The sequence below is a fragment of the Rana temporaria genome, chromosome 2 (assembly GCF_905171775.1).
Source record: "Rana temporaria chromosome 2, aRanTem1.1, whole genome shotgun sequence".
Classification (NCBI taxonomy): Eukaryota; Metazoa; Chordata; class Amphibia; order Anura; family Ranidae; genus Rana; species Rana temporaria.
The window spans coordinates 469,659,919-469,674,059 of record NC_053490.1 but is presented as its reverse complement, the minus strand read 5'-3'; the positions used below and the strand labels follow the sequence as shown (position 1 = coordinate 469,674,059).

Below are 14,141 nucleotides of genomic sequence, written 5' to 3'. Positions count from 1 at the left end.
GACGTGTCGCGCCGTCGCCGCGACGCTGTCATATAAGGAATTCCATGCATGCGTCGAATCATTACGACGCATGCGGGGGATCCCTTCGGACGGATGGATCCAGTGAGTCTGTACAGACCAGCGGATCCATCCGTTGGGATGGATTCCAGCGGATAGATTTGATAGCATGTCATCAAATATTTATCCGCTGGAAATCCATCCCAGGGGATAAATATCCGTGGAAACAGATCCGCTGGAGTGTACACACCATAGGATCTATCCGCTGAAACCCATTCGCTGGGATTTTTCAGCGGATGGATTCTATCGTGTGTATGGGGCCTAAGACATAGAGGTGTGTACAAGCTGCCATTCCTGGTGCAGTCTGTAGAACAGTTCATACATCTTCCATAATGATCATAGCCATCTCTGGGAAGCACTGTAGAGGCCATTGCTGTTATACCAAGCATTTCTGACTCATTATTAATACTGACAAGCCCACAATTGAGACCCAGAACCTAGTGTTAAAACTGATATTTTATTAATAAACCTATGAATATATGTCCAATCTCTTTTAGGTGGATAGCATTTGAAGGTGCCAATTTCCTAGGAAGACAAATGTTACTGGACTCCCAACAAATCCTAAACTGGTCAAAGTTTAGTGGCTGGAAAGCAATCGGGTCCCTTCGTCCTCTAAAACAGGTAAAGCAAGTTATGAACTTGACGCATCAATTTCATTGAAGGGCCATTTATCATTATGGACCACAGATTGTAAAGATAAAAGGCAAACAGCTGGTGACGTTCGTTTTAGTTCACTTGAGGCCATAGTAGCTATTAGAACATGGCCATCTCAAGGGTCTATCTGACTAGTGTTAGCTTTGTGTTTTACCTAAGTATCCTAAAGCTCTTCTCAGATAATATGAGGGACTGTTAGACAGAAAACAACATTATCATGGATCTGTTCAGACTGATATTTCACTTTTAGATGGATAGAATCATGGTTTTACAACCAGTTGTAGCCATTATGAATTGTCACTCTTAAGTTTGCTATGCATGGATAGAAATGTGGCCCATTGAGCAGGGACCAGGCAAATTTCAATCCATTCATGGTCAACAGATCTCACTATTGGCTTCTGTTGGAAATGTTTGAAAATGTTAATTCAATCAGCAGCCGGAGTCAATTGGCTGCAGTGCTGATCAGTGTGTTCGGACAGCGGAGAAGAATACAATAGCACAGTGGGGAGGATTCCTCCATCCACCCAGCTCCATCCAGGCAGCAGTGGGAGCCATTAATCAGATCCTTTGAGGAGGGCAGGGCTGCGCTATGTTTGTCTATAGATGCACATAGCCCGGTACTTGCTAAGCAGGCACTCATAGAAGATGAGGAGCGGAGAGTGCTGGCAGGGGACCCCAGAAGAGGCGATAAGGGGCCGCTCTGTGTAATACCATTGCACAGAGCAGGTAAATATAACATATTTTCTGTTTTAATAAAAAGAACATACGCCCTAGCAACCATTTTAGGGTAACATTTCTTTTATTTTTTCTCTCTGTTTAACTACATTAGCAAAATACCATGTTTTTTTTTTTTTTTTTGAACGACTTAAAAAAACATATTATTGGATGATTATTGCTTTCCCCAGAGAAGTCAGAACTAGAAATTCTCATGGTTGTACTACCGTACACAGCATGCACGTGGCCATCCCCCTGTCCAGAGGCCTCCAGATTGTATGCTAAGGGGCCTCTAGCTAGACCAGGGGTCTCCAAACTGCGGCCCGAGGGCCAGATGTGGCCCTTTGCTAGCCTTTATCCGGCCCTTGGGGCAGTATTGCTCCCAACGATATGAGGCACTATTCCTCCCAATGACACCAACAATGGGGCTCTATTTCTTCCACTAACAGAAATGATGGAGCACTATTGCTCATCCTACTGCCCACCAACACTGGGGCCATGTTTATTCTCACTGATGCTCGGCCCTGGGGAATTTTCTACCCCCATTGGTCAGAATCCGGCCCCCCTGAAGTCTCAAAGACAGTAAACTGGCCCTTTGCTTGAAAAGTATGGAGACCCCTGAGCTAGACTAAACAATATAATCACAATTGTCAATAAGAAAGGTTGTAGATTGACACCTAGAACCCAGCTGTTCTGTACTGAGAGCAGATGCTGCCAGTCTATCAGTGCAGTTTCCTGCAAGCACCAGGCAGTTATTTAAAGGAGAACATAGGTTAAACTTGCCTATGTTGGTCTGCATAGGGTTCTAGCGTTTAGGTGTTAGTGGAGGGCACAGGATTACTGTCCAGTCCCACTGCAGGGGTCTGGATGTTGCACCTAACAGAGCATTTGGGGCAGTATGCAGGGGAGAATGCCTGGAACACAAGAAGTCTGCGTTATGGGCATTCCTCCCTGGGGGCCTCCTGCCCTAAACATTGTATACCGTTGGGTGCAGCTGCCGGCCTCTCAGAGAGTTTGGCAAGCTGCCTGCAGGTTGGCTGGATGGTGCACCTGTACCCTCCACCCACACCTAAATGCCAGAGCCCCATGCACCGGGTCTAAATGCCCAGTGTGCATGGGGCCTTAGAAACTCAAAATGTATGTAAAAAGCATGTAAATGGGACTAAACACTGCTTTGAAACCAGATACAAGTGATCAGGATAGCAGAGGATTGCTTCCCAGGTGAGTTTTCTTGCATTTAGAAAAGCAAAAGACAGGAGTGCCAGTGTAACTCTCTGTTTTTACCTACACTTTGCAAGTTCTTGACACTAGATAGCATTTTACTATGGAGTTTTTTTAAAGTAGCTTACGTAATGGAGTAGTTTCTTTTGATAACTCAGCAGTTACAGCATGAATTTAAATAGTTAAGATGATTAATAATTTATTTTTGCATGGATTTCCCATGAGAGATTCAGCTTCCAAAACCATACAGGTAAGTGACTTCTACCTGAAATTGATTGGTGTAGAGTGACAATAGATTTGTAGGCCCCACAGAGGGGGACAGGGACCATTGTGAATGTGCTCTGTAAGGCATTGTGTAGTATGTCATCACTGTAGAAAATAAATCATTGCTTCGTTATGTTTTGCCACACTGTCTTCACATGTAATAGACTTGGTTTAACATTTTCTTTTTCTTCTTTTACAGCCAGCTGTGTACTTTATGGTAAGGAACAGACACAGAGACAAGTACCTGACTGTGACTGGGAAATTGTCAGATACAAGAGCTACATTTGTTAGCGTTTCATCCAGGAACGGACAGAGCTCTCAGATATGGTACTTCACTCGAGGCTTCCTAAAATCCAAGGTAAATATTGTTACACTGCTCATACTGAAAAGACACGAGAAATAGACAGCCGCTATCTCTTTATATTACTATCTGTAGCTTCAAATTCAAAGAACATTTTTCAGATACTTTGTCATTCTCCTCTGGAGCAATGCTTTCATAACATCAGATGAGTGTCCTGAAAGGAACCTGAAATTAGATTCTTGCTTACACCACTGCACAAAACAATCAGAAAGCAAATACATCTTTGTGCAACCAGATTCATAAGTACAATTTACTGCTGATATACTCACCGGTGCTATAATAATTACAGTCTCAAAAGAACAACATTGCAAGGGTGACAGATAATATATGTAAATAGATTTAAAATCTATGTACAGTGATACCTCAGTTCACAAATGCAGAAGAGAAGAGTTCACAAAAATTTGCTTCGGTACGCGACCTCCGCTTCAGTTCACGAACACGTGCCGCGGCCATCTTCCCTGCTCTGACACGTTTATATTGCGAAGAGCAGTGCAAGATGAGAGGAGAACCTGCCGACTCAGATAGGGGTTTCTGCCCCCTGACTACCATGAGGGTGGGCTCACTTGATTGGGAATCATGGAAAAACATTTTATATGAATTCTACAACTTTATCATGCTCTCAGATGATCTTTTCCTGGATGCACAGTGCTGTCTGGCCCCCAGATTAGTCATTTAAATTGGGGTTTGGGATTGTTTCAAACAAGAATTAAAGAGAAGCTATAGTTTTTCTTTTTTTTTCTTTTTAGATGTACTCATGAAAGAGGTCAGCTTAATGTAAATACCGTTTGTAATATATGTTTAAAATCCTTTTTTTGTACTGTTATACATTTCATAATTTTATATAGAAAACAAAAAAAAAGTTCAGAACCTGATTTACCTTGAACCCTATGGGAAAATTTGCCTCGGTTCACAACTAATTCGATTCGCGACCACAGTTGTTTCATGAATTAAGTTTGTGAACCAAGGTATCACTGTAATTGTTTAGCAATAAAATTGGCCCTCATTTTTGTTTCACATGATTACTCAAAAGATTAAGGCTGATGTCCAGGCATGGATATTTGTGCATAGTTACATTGGTATGATATAGCCTCATTGTTAGTATGCATATTCCATACCTATAGGATCCCTGCGGAAGTGGATAATCACTGTAGTAGCCACCGCTACTTCAGTGATCCTCGCTGTCTTCTGGATTTCATGTGGCTGCTCCTCTACTTAGGAGTTTGTTTGCTTGGCATATGCATCATTCAGAGAACGCTTTGCATCTTCTTAATAGTTGTAAAGCATTCTCTGATTGGACAAGGTAAAGGGGCTGGACAGTGTTGTCTTAAAGTGGTTGTAAACCCTTACAACACACTTTCACCTACAGGTAAGCCTAGATTAAGGCTTACCTGTTGGTGCTGGAAATACACGGTTTAGGAGATATTTACAATTCCCCGTACGAGGATTTCTTCTGCTCATGCGCCAACGTATTCAGCTCATGCGGACTTTAGAAAGGTCACGCCGTGCCGTTTCCAGTAAAGGTCATGCCGTGACTGGCGGCTCCCGCGCGCATTACTTCCTCTTTATTCTGTGTTTACTATGCAAGGCAGATGCTTGGCATAGCGCCAGGTAGATGGCTACTAGAGTGGTTCTCCACTTTTAGAGAGATCAGCCAGACATGGAATATGCATACTTATGCCGCATACACACGGTTGGAATTTCAGACAAGAATAGTTTGATGTGAGCTTTTGGTCGGAAATTCCGACCGTGTGTATGCTCCATCTGACTTTTTCTGACAGCAACAATTAAGATCTTGGAGGGCAAAGCCACGTGACACAAAATCTGGAGCCTGCAGCCCTTCAGGGGCCCCCTGAGGAGGTGTTAAGGATTTGTTTTAGCAATTTTAGAATGTTTCTCTGTCAGTGTTGGCAGGTGTTGGGGGAAGGTCACCTCCCGGAGGTGTGTGTCTTTTCCCCAGTTGTCAGGGAAGTGGAGTAAGCGGACATCCCCGGGTGGAGGGTACAGAAAATCCCAGCTGGTGACTAGGAGGCACTGAGCAGTGTCTTACCTTAACAGTGACATCGGTCCCATGAGGGTATAAGACAGCACTTTCCTCCTCTTGCTTCACTAAGCAAGGTTACCATTGCATATTTCCAGCACACAGCACAGACACTTCCCTATCCTGGGCTGTTCTCACCTTGTGCTTCTCTCCATTCAGGTAATGCCACACAGCTTCTCCCCAGCCAATGAGATTGGAGGGGTGTGGACTGTGGAAGGCAAAGTAGACCCCCAGTACTGGAGCGTGGCTTTGGGGCCCTAGGGCAGATCAGAGCTGGACTTTGTGGAGGATATGATAATATGACAGAGAGGCTGCTGGGGCCCCCTGGAGCTAGGGGCAGGGTTGCGATTGTGACCCCTGCAACTCCTTATGCTACGCCCATGGGCCAACTCAAGACAGGAGCCAGTTAACCTACAAGCTTGTCTTTTTTAATGTGTGGGACGAAACCAGAATTCCCAGTGGAAATCCACCTAAGCACAGGGAAAACATGCAAACCCCATGCAGATAGTGTTCTGCTGGGATTTGAAATGAGGACCCTAGTGTTGTGAGGGAGGAAAAAGTGCTAATCAATCTAACTATAAGCACTGAAGAGAATTTCATTCTCAGAGTTCACAGCAGAGGCACTAAAATCTGAGTTTTATTTCTTTTACTTTCTATTACACCAGAATCCTCACAGCCTGTCAGACTTCTAATGTAAAAACACAATAGATATTTCTAAGCTGTTGGAAAGTGACAGATCTCACTTTACAGTCTTTATTGTTACCTTTGAGCACCTGTAAGCATTGTCCAAATGTAATAAATGCATTCACGATGATAACAAAAATGTAATAAATGCTAATTTTTTATTTTATCAGTCTTGCAACCATGATCACAGGTGCAGTGCACGGGTTCTTGCATTGCTTACCCTCAGTCCAATGTCTGTACAGAATGAACCTTCTATTATAGGGTTCAAAGTTATTATTAAACTACAAGTGTATTGACATCACTGCCCTGCTGCCGGCTGCTCTGCAAAGTCCCTCTGCCTAGGGGGTAGTGGTATGTTTAGCCACAGATTCTAGTAAATAGATGAAGTGGCTATATGGGTTGAGCAATGCACAGCCACGCCTAATTACCATTCCACCATTCAGGTAAGCACATGGGGTGGTTTGATGGTGAGAGGGGGGGGGTTGGGAAATGTGAACATGCTTCTTGTTGTGCCCTAAATAAGGGTGTAACATGAAACATGGTCGCACAATGTGAACTAAGTCTTTAAGAATAAATTACATCACAGTACAAGCAGGAATTTCTTGTTTTAATGCTTGTTTTATACTCCTTGTTAATAATATGTAAATACTCGTATGTCTATAGTCTGGGAAAAGGTACACTTAAATGCCTAACTTAATTTACTTGTATGTATTTAATTTCAGGCAAATGATTTATGCTTAGACATTATTGGAGGCAAAAACATCCCTGAATCAAAAGTGTCACTTTGGGCAGAACATGGCAAAACCCGACAAAAATGGAAAATCAACAAGGATGGGACAATCTTGTCATATATAAGTGATGACCTTGTCCTAGATGTCAAAGGTAGGATATGTATACTTGTGCCACATATACACAAATGATGCCTATTAGGAATCTGAAGCAGTTGGCTTAGAATGACTACAAAGCAATTGGTGATTGCTTGTAGTCAGATTTTTGCTGAATGAGATACCACAAGCATGGCCAGGTAATTAGGATATATTGGTATTAGGGCCAGTTCACATTATAGAAACGCAGTCCGGATGCGTTCCAGATGCTTTTTTGCATGCACGTTTTTGATGCATTTCAGTGCGTTTTTAATGCGGTCCAGTGCATATTTCCCCTCTCTTTTCTTAACCACTTCAGACCCGGACCAAAATGCAGGTAAAGGACCTGGCCAGTTTTTGCGATTCGGCACTGCGTCGCTTTAACTGACGATTGCACGGTTGTGCGACGTGGCTCCCAAACAAAATTGGTGCCCTTTTCTTCTGGTGGTATTTGATCACCTCTGTGGATTTTATTTTTTGTGCTATAAACAAAAAATAGGGAACATTTTGAAAAAAAAGCCACATTTTTTACTTTTTGCTATAATAAATATCCCCCAAAAATATATTAAAAAAACTTTTTTTTCCCTCAGTTTAGGCCGATACGTATTCTTCTACCTATTTTTGGTTTGCGCAAAATTTATAGCGTTTACAAAATAGGGGATAGTTTTATTGCATTTTTATTAATAATTTTTTTTTTTTTTAATGGCGGCGATCAGCGATTTTTTTCATGACCGCGACATTATGGCGGACACATCGGACAATTTTGACACATTTTTGGGACAATTGTCATTTTGTCATTTTCACAGCAAAAAATGCTATATAAATGCATTGTTTACTGTAAAAATTACAATTGCAGTTTGGGGGTTAACCACTAGGGGGCGCTGAAAGGGTTACGTGTGACCTCATATGTGTTTCTAACTGTAGGTGGGCGGGGCTGGACATGTGACGTCATTGATTGTGTTTCCCTATATCAGGGAACATACGATCAATGACAGCGCCACAGTGAAGAACGGGGAAGCTGTGTTTACACACAGCTCTCCTCATTCTTCAGCTCCGGGGACCGATCGCGGGACTCCAGCGGCGATCGGGTCCGCGAGTCCCGCGGTCACGGAGCTTCGAACCGGGTCGTGGGCGTGCGCCCGCGACCCACGGCTGGGCACTTAAAGAGGACGTACAGGTATGTGCTTGTGCCCAGCCCTGCCATTCTGCCGACGTATATGTGCAGGAGGTGGTCCTTAACCATTTCTCGACGGCCGCATGTATATGTACGTCCACAATATGGCACGTACACGTGGCACTTCCTTTACCTTAGTGCAGTCCTCCTTCACTCACCTCATCCTTCCATTTTGCTTTTAAATGTCCTTATTTCTTCTGAGAAATATTCACTTCCTGTTCTTCTGTCTGAAACTACACACAGTAATGCGAGGCTTTCTCCCTGGTGTGGAGAAAGCCTCTTGAGGGGGGAGGGGGCGAGCAGGAGTGTCAGGACGCCCACTAACACACAACTCCTTTCTCTATCTGCAAAGTAGAGTGTGTCCTGACAGTCCTGCTCGCCCCCTCCCCCCTCAAGAGGCTTTCTCCACACCAGGGAGAAAGCCTTGCATTACTGTGTTTAGTTACAGACAGAAGAACAGGAAGTGAGGATTTCTGAGAAGAAATAAGGACATTTAAAAGCAAAATGGAAGGATGAGGTAAGTGAAGGAGGACTGCACTAAGGTAAAGGAAGCTATTTAGGGAAAAAAAATGTACCTTTACAACCCCTTTAACCTTATAAAAAGACATGTGTGTTCCAGTGCATTTTTGGTGCATTCCGGTGTGTTTTACCGCTTTCCAGTACAGTCCGGTGCAGAAAAAATGCAGCATGTTCTACTTTTTTTTTTCTGAAACAGGAACTGTAACTGCACTGGTATGAACTGGAGCTGCATGATTAATTGTTAAAAATGTTTTCCATGATTTGTGTAACAAGTGCAGAGCAGTTCTCTGCTCACAGCTGTAAAAAAAAAACAATGTATCATTTGGTAAAAGAGAAGTATGGGTTTATTTTATTTTTTAATTCATACTTACCTAGATGGATGCAGCATTGGTCCAAAGCTGCATCTGTCCCCCGGGACCTCTAACTCTGAGAACCGAGCGATCAAACATCAGCGATCACTCAGTTCTCACAGCTCCCCGAACAGAGAGCTGGTGACTGTTAGTCACAGCTCTCTACTTTTCTCCCACCTCACTCACTGGAGCACTGGGCTGTGGAGGGGGTGGGAGCGGATGGCTCAAGCTCTCAGCAAGGCGCTGAGAGGCTGAGCCAGGTGTCGATCCAGGGATCTGGGTGAATCCCGACTCCATAGTCGTGATAACGCCGAGCCTGGACCAACTCTGTGATGTCAGCAGAGAGCGGACTTTAGCTCGCTCTTTGTTGAAAACATGTCACAGGAGTACAAAACTAACTGCACTCCTGTGATCCATAGGAGAAGTACAGCCAAACAAGCTTTGGTTGTACTTCTCCTTTAAAGCGGAGTTCCACCCAAAAATGGAACTTCTGCTTTAAGCACTGCTTGCCCCCTGACAGTCCACATTTGGCATGTCATTTTTTTTGGAGGGGTAGTGGGTAGCTGGTTTTGACAGGTACTTCCTGTCCCATTTCATGCTTCCGTCCTCTCGCCACCTCGGCTCCTCCTCCTCCTCCCCCTACGTGGCACTTCCCTCTCTGCAATCTTCTGGGACACGTCACAGGTCCCAGAAGATTGCCTGGTCACTTGGAGAGCGCAACGTGACTCGGCAGTGAAGCCGCAATCTATCACAGCTGGGTGCCCACACTTGCAATGACTGCGTCGCGGAGAGAAGGGGGAGAGGAGCTAGACTGTGGGACAGGTAAGTGTAAGTTTATTAAAAGTCAGCAGCTACACTATTTGTAGCTGCTGACTTTTAATAAACTTAAACGAGTGGAACTCCACGTTAAAGACACTTTTTGCTTACAAGTTAAAATCAGTATTTTTTTGCTAGAAAATTACTTGGAACCCCCAAACATTATATATTTTTTTAGCGAATAAAATGGCAGTCATTGCAATATTTTATGTCACACTGTATTGGGAAAAAATACAATTCAATTAATTAAAAGAAAACTAAATAGTAAAGTTAGCTCAATTTTTTTGTATAATGTGAAAGATGATGTTACGCCGAGAATCGTGATCTTTATTTTAAGCAAAAAAAAAAGTAATGATTCTCATTTTATCCTGAATTGTGCAGCTCTAAGCCATATAACCTACTATCCATGCATTTTGATGCAGAAAAAAATGCACTGGACTGCATGTGGTGTGAACTGGCCCTTACTGACAGATCTTGGTGTCTTAAAAGAAAAGTCTGTGTTCTTAAAAAAAAATGTAATTATACTTACCTAGGTGGAAGCAGCATCTGTCTGACTGTGAACTGAGAGATCAAAGACTGCTGATTGCTTGGTTCTCAGTCTGTCAGTCACCAACCCTCTGCTTTGGCCCTCCAGCACCTACTGGAGAGCTGGGCTGTGGAGGGGGGGGGGGGGCAACTGGCACAATGTACCAGCGGCTTGCTGAGAGGCTGATGCAGCTGCCGGTCCAGGCATCGGGGTGGATCCTGACTGTAAAGACAAAAGCCCCAGCCCCACCACTGATTCATGTTACCACCTATGCTTTGTCAAGCTATTTGGGATACTGAAAAGTAGGACAGTGCAAGTATGTACATCCAACTCTGCCATTTGTCATATTCTATATGTCAAATCCAAGAGCCTAATGCTACCATATAGCAAGCCTATTGGTAACAAAAAGTGTACATTACAGTGATTGCATGAGAAGAGGAAATAGTGATTGGAGCACTAATTCACAAGCTGATATTATTATTACTACTACAGGTACCTATAGAGTGCCGTCAATTTACGAAGCCCTTTACATGCATATATTATACATTTACATCAGTCCCTGCCCTCAAGGAGCTTACAATCTTGGGTATATTGGTCTATTACATTCCATGTCTTATACCTACACATAAAACAACTCAGAAGCCCCTGAGCAAATATAGCTATCCCCCCTCAGATCCAGATTTTCTACATTGACAAGAGTAATTTACAGTACTAGCAGAAAAAAGAGCTGTCTGGTTGATTCTAGCACCCAGCCAGTTGGTGTTTTTTTTTTCTACCTGAAGAACTGGCACAGTCATTTTGATCGGTTGCTATCAGTAACATAAGTACACATTCTTACGTTCTTTTCAGGATTTACAGACCTGCCACATCAGTCTGGGCATATGTGGCAAAATGTTATTAGCACAGCAGAATCCCGTCTTCATTATCTAACATATTTCATAACGTAACCACGCAAGGAATAAATGACAGGGATATAATAGATCATAGATGACATTTACATTATTAAAAATCTGGGAATTGTTAGAGCCAAAGATCTGTGGTTTATGAATGACACATGACAGCTTATACAGATATATCGATGACGTTTTTCCATGTCACATTAAAAACAGAAATCCAGCTTAAATTTGCATCTTCCTAACTTCTGTGAGGAGATCTAACCAATGGGATTATTGAGAAATATAAGAATCCAGAGGCTCTTCATCCCATGGCTAATACTCCTGTACCATAAAATATAATTTTTCTGTTGAGCAGATCTTAAACTCTGCATTTTTGCACCAACATGTCAGCATTTCTATGCTAATTTCATTTCTATCTTTGCATTTGTTTAGGTGGAAATTACTACGATCAGAACTTCCTGATAGTAAACAGATCCCAGGAAAATGCTCTGACACAGAAGTGGGACATTGAAATACTGTGAATACAGAGCAAGCAGGGATCAAAGCTATTAATGACATGATCTCTGTGGCATATAAAACAAATCCTCCCAACTACTGAAGTCGCACGTCACTGAATTGCTGCTCTGCTAATCTGCTTGGCATCTGGCCAAGACATCAGATTCAAGCCTTCCCTGCAGAAATATGTTCTGCTAATGCTAAGACAAAAGTCAGGCTGTGTTTGTTGGATGGTATGGAGGTGGCAAGAAAGAATCGGAAACAGTGGCTATAGTGATACCACAACCAGGACATGGGAAAGGTCATGTTTGGGAAATGTTGTCTGTGTTACCTCTCAGGACCTGCAAACCATTGAGCACTGTGTTTAAAAGATGGGTATGTGCTGACCTAAAATTGGACTGTGGAAAGAATGAGCTAAGCTTGTATGCAATACTATCCTTTACAGTGTATGTACTCCGCATGGCTCATTGTATAAGAGCATTGCTAATGCAAGTAATACAGAGTGTGGGGAGGGGGGACTAAAGGAAAACAGAACTGTCTGTGTTGCCCATAGTAGCCAGCCAGATTCTTCCTTTCATTCTCTAACCTGCACTGGAACTTATACACAAAGCACATACTGCAAGTTCTTCTTTAAGATGCTGTTAAAAAAGTAGACTGTGTTTCCTGAACATTTCTTCAAGCACCATTAACAATGTATGTATTCTGGACTGCAGGCCGCAGCATGGGGTTATTAATTAGTGAAATGCCACAAAAATATCAAGTATATGTTACCCTTTCATGACCAGAGGGCATTAACTTGACAATAAAGCTGACTAATTTGCATACATACATTTTTATATTTTCTTAAGGACATATAAGGCTTTTATTTAGTACACTGTTTTAATAGAAACCGTTTTCTGTTTTTTTTATTATAGGCTGACAAATGCACAAAGAATTAAAAAAATATATATATTTTTATGTTTTTCTATTTTTTAATTAAGTTATTATTTTTAATACTGTAATTGCATTTGACAATTGCAGTATTAAACAAATAGATTAACACTGCCACCATCAGTCTGCAGTAGTATCAGCAGTGCCATCAGCAGACTGAAGACTTATTTAATCAATTAAGCCTCAAGCCTGCAAGCAATCAGTTAAGTCATAGCTGACATCGTAATCATATGAACTCAAACAACTAAAAATGGTTCAAGAATCTCACAGAGGACTGTTGCAGTCAGTGGCAGCTGAGACTGAGAGCCACCAGCTATGCAATGTGTTGGCTGGTGGCTCTCAAAGGGAAGACCTTTATTAACATATCTCTAGGTTGAGGAACATTATTATGCAGACTGCAAATGGGAGGAGGTTAAAAGAGAACTCCAAACAACATTTTCCATGTTGCAGTTTGACCTACTTTTAATTCTTATATCATTTTTCTTTTATTAGAAGAATTGCCATATCCATTTATGCAAACTGGAGTTCTCAAATAATTTCCCCCTTGTCCTGGGAAGACACAGACACTGTTCGTGGTACCTGAGGAAATGTCAGCTAAAAGGCTGAGCAATGCTCACAACAGACCTTTATAATGGAGAAGATTGTTGCACAATTTTTTAATTCCCCAGCAGCTTCTATTATTCTCTTGTATTAAAACTGGCCAACAGGCAGCTTAATCAACTACACATCCCAGCATTCTCTGTCTGCCAAGGAATGCTGAGGCTTGTAGTTTCTTTGATAGCTGTCATACATGTATAATGTATATACCTAGAAAAAAACCTATATGCTATATTTGTACTGCAGGGATTTGCAGTGTATTGTATATTTAAACTGCCTAGACGACATGTTGAAAGAGAGAAAATATTTATACAAGCTGTAAGTAATGTTTTTGTATATGTGTAAATCCAGATCAGAGGAATTTATAAAGACTATCTCATATGTATATATTTTGCAGCTACAGGATAGGCTGCTTGTGAAGGAGGTGATGTAAATCACAAATAGAACATGTAGAAGGGGCATGTGAAATAAGCCCTGACTAGTGCCTTCTTTTAATATATATATATATGTCAATGCAGATGTTGATTTCTTTACATTTAATAAAAATTATATTATTTAAATGGCTGCTTTGTCTTGGCTTCTAATGATCAGTTGCAGGTAACAAGTCCAAACACTTGGTGGTTGAACCAGGGAACTAACCTTCATATTTACAGGCTCTGATTCATAGTCATTTAGAGGATGAAGATTCTGGTAACTATTGGATTGGAATAATACGTCTACCAAGTGAAAAAGATGAACTGCAAGGGACAGTGGGAATTTTGTCATATAACACGATTTGTCATATAGATTTTCTTATCTACATTGCAATCACAATTTATTGCTGCAGTGAAGGCATGTTCAGATTATTATGGATATCTGACTTGTACTGTAAAATGTAACAAAAAACAATAGCCAAAGACATATAATAATACAAATATATCTATATAGATATATATATCTATATAGATAGATAGATATATATATATAGATATAAAGTAAAACC

General features: G+C 41.8%; 1 protein-coding gene across 1 annotated transcript in view; it reads left to right on the top strand.

Moving 5' to 3' along the window:
• CRYBG3 (crystallin beta-gamma domain containing 3) overlaps nt 1–13,719 on the top strand; it is a 247,633-nt gene extending 233,914 nt beyond the window's left edge. The window contains exons 19-22 of the mRNA XM_040338717.1: nt 555–678; nt 3,110–3,268; nt 6,716–6,875; nt 11,570–13,719. Of these exons, the coding sequence (XP_040194651.1) occupies nt 555–678; nt 3,110–3,268; nt 6,716–6,875; nt 11,570–11,658 (532 nt within the window). The 3' untranslated portion in view covers nt 11,659–13,719. The remainder of the gene's footprint in view (nt 1–554; nt 679–3,109; nt 3,269–6,715; nt 6,876–11,569) is intronic.
• Nucleotides 13,720–14,141: the final 422 nt, after the last annotated feature.